Source organism: Nannospalax galili, unplaced genomic scaffold (genome assembly GCF_000622305.1).
Source record: "Nannospalax galili isolate Female #2095 unplaced genomic scaffold, S.galili_v1.0 scaffold548, whole genome shotgun sequence".
NCBI classification, from domain to species: domain Eukaryota; kingdom Metazoa; phylum Chordata; class Mammalia; order Rodentia; family Spalacidae; genus Nannospalax; species Nannospalax galili.
In genome coordinates, this window is record NW_008358999.1 from 297,819 (window position 1) to 304,041 (window position 6,223).

General features: G+C 51.0%; 1 protein-coding gene across 3 annotated transcripts in view; it reads right to left on the bottom strand.

The window, feature by feature from the left end:
* Necap2 (NECAP endocytosis associated 2) overlaps positions 1-6,009 on the bottom strand; it is a 15,352-nt gene extending 9,343 nt beyond the window's left edge. For 2 of the 3 annotated variants that reach the window (XM_008822642.3, XM_008822640.3), the window contains exons 1-2: positions 5,867-6,009; positions 2,561-2,676 (exon numbers count right to left, since the gene is read on the bottom strand). In XM_008822642.3, coding sequence (XP_008820864.1) covers positions 2,561-2,676; positions 5,867-5,952 — 202 coding nt within the window. In that variant the 5' untranslated portion in view covers positions 5,953-6,009. The remainder of the gene's footprint in view (positions 1-2,560; positions 2,677-5,866) is intronic. The other variant, XM_008822641.3, reaches the window with a different exon arrangement.
* Between the last annotated feature and the right edge of the window lie 214 nt (positions 6,010-6,223).

Here is a 6,223-nt window from a genome sequence, read left to right on the forward strand (position 1 = left end):
GGGGCCAATAAGGGAGGTGCTGATAGGAGGGGATTCAAAATACCATCAAATTATACTGTATGAAAATTGCAAAAATTCAATAAAAAAAACTTTTTACACATTAAAATTTTTTTTAAAAACCAGACTGAGGGCTGGAGAGGTGGCTCAGCAGTTAAGAACACTGGCTGTTCTTGCCGAAGACCTGGGTTCGAATCCCAGCACCTAACAACTGTCCATAACTCCAGTTCCAGGGTATTCCGACACCCTCTTCTGACCTCCATGGGCACTGCATGACACCGGTGCACTTAAATACATGTAGGCAAGACATTCATACACATAAAATAAAGATCAATAAATGTCTTTTAAAAAACATGGGTGGATGAGGTGGGATGGTGAGGGTGGAGATGGGGGAGGGAGTCTGAATGATAAAAAAAAGGTATGAAAATTTTTTTTTGGTCTTTTTGAGGCAGGGTCTCTCTATAGCCCCAGCTGTCCTGGAACTCACTATGTAGACTAGGCTGGCCTCAAATTCCCAGAAATCCACCTGCCTCTGCCTCCTGAATGCTGGGATTAAAGGCATATGCCACCACGCAAAATTCTTAATAAAAGATTGTTTTTTAAAGGCACTCCTGTGCAGTGTGTCCCTTGGTGAGCTCTGGGACCCACAGAGCTGTGAACCTTTAGGACGGGCTCCATGATCAGAGGTGCTCAACTGGTGCTTTAAGTCTTTTGATTAAACAGGTACTTGTTTTGTTGTTTGAGATGGGGGGGGGTCTCCCTATGCAGCTCAGGCTGGCCTTGAATTCATAATCCTTCTGTCCTACCCTCCTAAATTCTGGGACAACAGACATTTACCAACCATGCCTCGAATGAGTCCGGTGGTTTAGGAGTGACTGGGATGGGTCATCAATACTGAATTAAGTGAAAACTGATGGCCCTTGAACATGCAGCTTCTTGCCAATGTGGTCCACCCAGTCTGGTACTTCGTCTAGACCCACCTAGAGCCTTTATCTTACAGCATCGGTTCTCGGGGGTGATTGTGCTCCCTTTCCTTATGGGGATGTTTAGTAAGGTCTAGAGACACGTTAAACTGTCACAATTTAAGAGGTGCTATGGTAACTGCTAGGTGGAAGCCAGAGATGCAGCTGAATGTCCTCCACATAGGGCTTAGAGGCTGCAAATGTCAACAGGCCAAGGTTGAGGGGCCCCATCAGAGCGATGCACTCAATGGGGAGTGAGAGATGACTGCCACTCTGATCTAAGAGCATCTTGGGGTGAGTCTTACAGATGGGGCCCTAAGCAGTGGCTGTCATGGTAGATGGTCAGGTTAAAGTCACAGTTCCCAAGTTTCCTAGGGAAAAGGCCCTAGAGGTACTGCCACACCCCTGTGGCACCACCTAGGACACTGGTATGCTTCAGCAATGCTCTAGAGCCGTGCTCCTCTTCTCACCATGACAGTTTTGTCTCCAACTCCTCTAATTCCTCTACAGCCAGCACTTGCCCTCTCCTCCCTGGGCTCCAGGGGGAACAGATCAATGCTTTGGGTCACCTTGCAGCTCCTGACACAATCCTATGAGTATCTGCTCACATCCTATTTCCAAATCCCTTGAGAGGGAGGAACTCTTGGGATTTTTCAAAGAGGAGGCCAATCCTCCAGAGGTCCTGTGCTAGCCCAGGGTTCCGCACTCAGAAGCAGCAGTTCTGAAAGTGGCAGCCAGTTCTGCCTCCAGCTCTCTGTGCTGTCTTCTGCTCCACAAAGGGAAACTTCTACATATTAGGGGAAAAAAATAAACCTAAGAATGCTGTGGGCCTGACAATCAGGTACCTGATCTCCAGTGGAGATCTTAAGCAACCAAGTCACCCTCCACTGCTCCCCCAGAGGCACTGGTGACCCACGACTTCTGGGAAAGCTTCCGTAGCTGACTGCAGCCCAGCCCCGCTAGGCTTGTCTTCTCGAAACCAAAGAGCTGAGGAGGACAGTCTGCAGTGTCTTCGGTTACTGGGTGTGGTCAGCTCTGAGGAGTTACCTTGTAGTTGATAAACAGAATTCCTGAGCGAGAACCAGGGCTCAACCTGGAAGGCCTCTTCAGGTCTGCCCAGCATGTAGCGTGTCTTACAGCAAGCTCTGGGGTTCAACTCAACTGCCTACTAGAGCCACGCTGCTGGTCTCCTCTCTTTGGCCTCCAAAACTAGTAGCTTCTTTTTTTTTTTTTTGGTCTTTTTGGCACAGGGTCTCCCTGTAGCCCCAGCTGGCCTGGATTTGCTATGGAGACAAGGCTGGCCTTGAACTCCCAGAGATCTGCCTGCCTCTGCCTCTGCCTCCTGAATGCTGGGATTAAAGGCGTGCCCCACCATGCCTGGCCTAGCTACTAGCTTCTTAAGGACCCCCCAAAAGAAACAAGTGCTTAGCAAGAAGCACTTTTTTCTGCTGCTGGGCACAGTGGTTTCAACACTCAGGCAGGGAAGGAAGCAGCAGAAAGGTCCAATGAGTGTCCCATTCCCATGGCACAGAGCAGCCAGCCTGGCTGAGGCAGCCTCTCCCTGTAACAGAAGGAAGCCGAGGCACCCTAGCCCAACCCACCTCCTGTATCTGTACCTGAGGTCCTATCCTCCAGCTTGATGTAGGCCACCTGACCTTTTGCAGTGATCCGCAGTCGGCCACTCCATGATGGCTGGTCCAGTTGCCATTCTGAGGCCCTGAAGGGACAAAAACCACTGAGCCTCCTGCTCCAGTTCTCCAGTGCTGGGGAAGAGAATGGGAAGGGCTGCTAGTTCTAAAGAAGAAGAAAGCCAGCAATCTTTTTCTGTAAAGACCAAGGCACCAAATATCTTTGCCTATATGGACCACAGAGCCTGTGTTACAACTGGGCGACTCTGGTGAGGCAGCAGGAAACAGTCAAATAACACATGTAAAAGCTGATATTTTAAGAATTATACAAACGGGCTGGAGAGATAGCTCAGGTGTTAAGAATACCTGCTGTTCTTCCAGAGGACTGGGGTTCTATTCCCAGTACTCACATGGCAGCTAACAACTATCTGTAACTCGTTTTAGGAAACTCAACACCCTCTTCTGGCCTCTGCAGGGCATTGCATGCACGTGGTGCACTTAACATTCACGCAGACAAAACACCAACACACATGAAATAAAAATATTCTTTTACAAATTTTTTTTTTTTGTCATCTTTTTGAAGTAGGGTCTCCCTGTAGCCCCAGCTGTCCTGGAACTCACTATGTAGACCAGGCTGGCCTTGAACTCACAGCGATCCACCTGCCTCTGCCTCCCCAGTGCTGGGATTAGGGATTAAAGGCATGCTACACCACACCTGACAGAAAATATATATATACATATAATTTTTTTTTTTGGTCTTTTTGAGACAGGGTCTCCTTGTAGCCCCAGCTGTCCTGGAACTCACTATGTAGACCAGGCCAGCCTCGAATTCACAGAGATCTACCTGCCTCTGCCTTCCAAGTGCTGGGATTAAAGGCCTGGCCCAGAAAACATATTCTTAAATGTATTCCAGGCAGGAAGAAACCCAAGAAAATATGGACCCTCAGCAATGGCCTCTTCCGGCTCTTTTAAAGTGATAACTTCACATTTCAGCTGCAGCAGCAGCTCAGTGAAACTCGGAAAGAGCAAGCACCATGGGTGTTTCCAGGAGGCTTTTCTGGGAAGTTCCTAAACAGATGTCAGAACTCTAGATAGTGGCTGTTAAAGCACCACACAGATGTGGATAAGCAACTGCCGCAGCTGCAGGCCATTTCAGTTCCTCTTCCTAGTGCAGTGGGCCTTAGAGTCAGGCTAAGGAGAGCCCTTAAAGGTTAAGTACAAGGTTGGCAGTTTATGTGCCAAACCAGCCTGGGTGGACACTTGGTAACCCTGCCCTATGAGGGACCATGAGAAACCCAACCTACCCAACAGATCAGGGCAGATGACACCTCTAGGGACTGGGGAGATGGCTCAGTGGGTAAAGGCGCTTGCTAAGCAAACATAATGGCCTGAGTTTGAATTCCCAGCATCAGCAAAAAAAAAGCCAGGCACGGCTGCACGTGCTTGAACACCACCACTGTGGGGGGACAGAGGTAGGATTGCTGGGACTTGCTGGCTAGCCAGTCTGGCTGAAATGGAGGCCTCCAGGTCCAGTGAGAGACTATCAAAAGGGAATAAGGCAAAGTGCTATAAAGACACTCGCTGGTCCTCCGGCCTCTGCACATCTGCACCTAAGCATGCACACCTGTGTAAATATGCACCCAAACGCAGAGAGAGCATTACACACTACACACTAAATTATATCAGGTGTTCAATAAAATACCTGCTCAGAAAATCTGCTATGGATCTGTGTTACACAAATTCAAAGTCACAAGAGGACAGCTATGTGGGCAGCCAACATTATTGATATTAGAGCAATCTTGTATTTCCAAATAATTTAGACACACATCACCTTTAAAAGCCGCCTTCTCCCAAGCAGTGACACTGCATCAGAGGGTACAGGCCACTTTGTACATACTAGCAATGACATTTTTTTTGGTCTTTTTGAGACAGGGTCTCCCTGTAGCCCCAGCTGTCCTGGAACTCACTATGTAGACCAGGCTGGCCTTGAACTCACAGAGATCGGCCTACCTCTGCCTCCCGAGTGCTGGGATTAAAGGCGTGCACCACCATGCCCGGCCCAGCAATGACTTTTTAAAAAAGCATTTTCCAGGGGGCTGGAAAGATGGCTCAGCGGTTAAGAACACTGGTTATTCTAGCAGAAGACCCAGGTTCAAATCCCAGCACCCATGTGGTAGCTAACAACCGTCTGTAACTCCAGTCCCAGGGGATCCGACAGCTTCTTCTGACCTCCGCAGGCATTGCACCACTTGGATGCACTTATGTACACGCAGGCATTGCACCACTTGGATGCACTTACGTACACGCAGGCAATGCACGCATACACATAAAAATAAAATTTTTTTAAATGAATATTTTAAAAAATAAAAAGCATTTTCCATCTTGTTTTGATAGGGAGATAATAGAGCAAACAATACAGGCTATATACAGTGACTGCGACTGTGCAGCTTCTGCCTAAGTCAGTCAGCTGGGCTCCCTTCTGAGAGAAGGTTTACCAGCATTTGTGTTGATTCGCCTCAGGCGACCATTACTCAAGATCAGGGCCACTGGGTCCTCCCAGCTGCTGCAGGCTTCAGTGAAGAGTGAACCTGCTGTCAAGGTAGCTAAAGGCCCCTGAGGCTTCAGCCCTCTGCTGGAAGCTACTCCACCATTCTGTGCTCCCTCCCCGTGGCGATTTCCACGAGGGGCAGGCTTTCTTTTTTGTTGTTGTTGTTGGTCTTTTTGAGACAGGGTCTCCTTGTAGCCCCAGCTGTCCTGGAACTCACTATGTAGACCAGGCTGGCTCTGAACTCAGAGATGTCCGCCTGCCTCTGCCTCCTGAGTGCTGGGATTAAAGGCGTGCGCCCCAGGCTTTCTAAGGCCACCGGTCAGAGCTGTGACACGACCCCCTGCAGCCCACACGGATGCCCCGCCGCCAGGGGTGCGAGCGTCCCACCCACAGCTGACACTGAGTCTGACCTCCTGGGTTTGGATCCCTCCTGGGTCTGATCCCCCCCTCCTGGGTCTGGCACCCCCCCGGGTCTGGTCCCCCTCCTGGGACTGAGCCCCCCCTCCTGGGTCTGACCCCACCCTGGGTCTGGCCCCCTTCTAGGTCTGACCCCCACCCCGGGGTCTGGCCCCCTCCTAGGTCTGAACCCCCCCGGGGTCTGGCCCCTTCCTAGGTCTGACCCCACCCCCTCCTGGGTCTGACTCCCCTCCTGGGTTTGGAAGCCGGACAGCCCGTCCTCGGGCCCCGCGGTGTGCGGCTGGGAATAAGCCACGCCGGGCCAGGGACGTCACCTGTAGCCGCGGTTGGTGGCCCGCGGGGGAATGCGGTAGACATGAACCTCCGGCTTGACACAGAGAACCGACTCGTACTCCTCCATCTCCACTGCCAGAGTTCACCAGACTTCCGGCTTCTTCCCCCGCCCTTCGGGGCCAGAAGTGGCTCGACTCTATGACCCGGCTCCTCTCTAGAGTGGTGCCTTCTGGACCTCGGCTCCTCCTGGAAGTGCGCCCTCTGCTGGATCCCGAGGTCAGGACACCAAGGACGGGAGCCCGCGTGCTGTACTTACCGTGCAGACCTGGGAGCTATCATCAAGTTCTGATCCTGGGTCATCCTTATCGCCTCAGCTCCAAAACTTCCGGGTGGCTGAG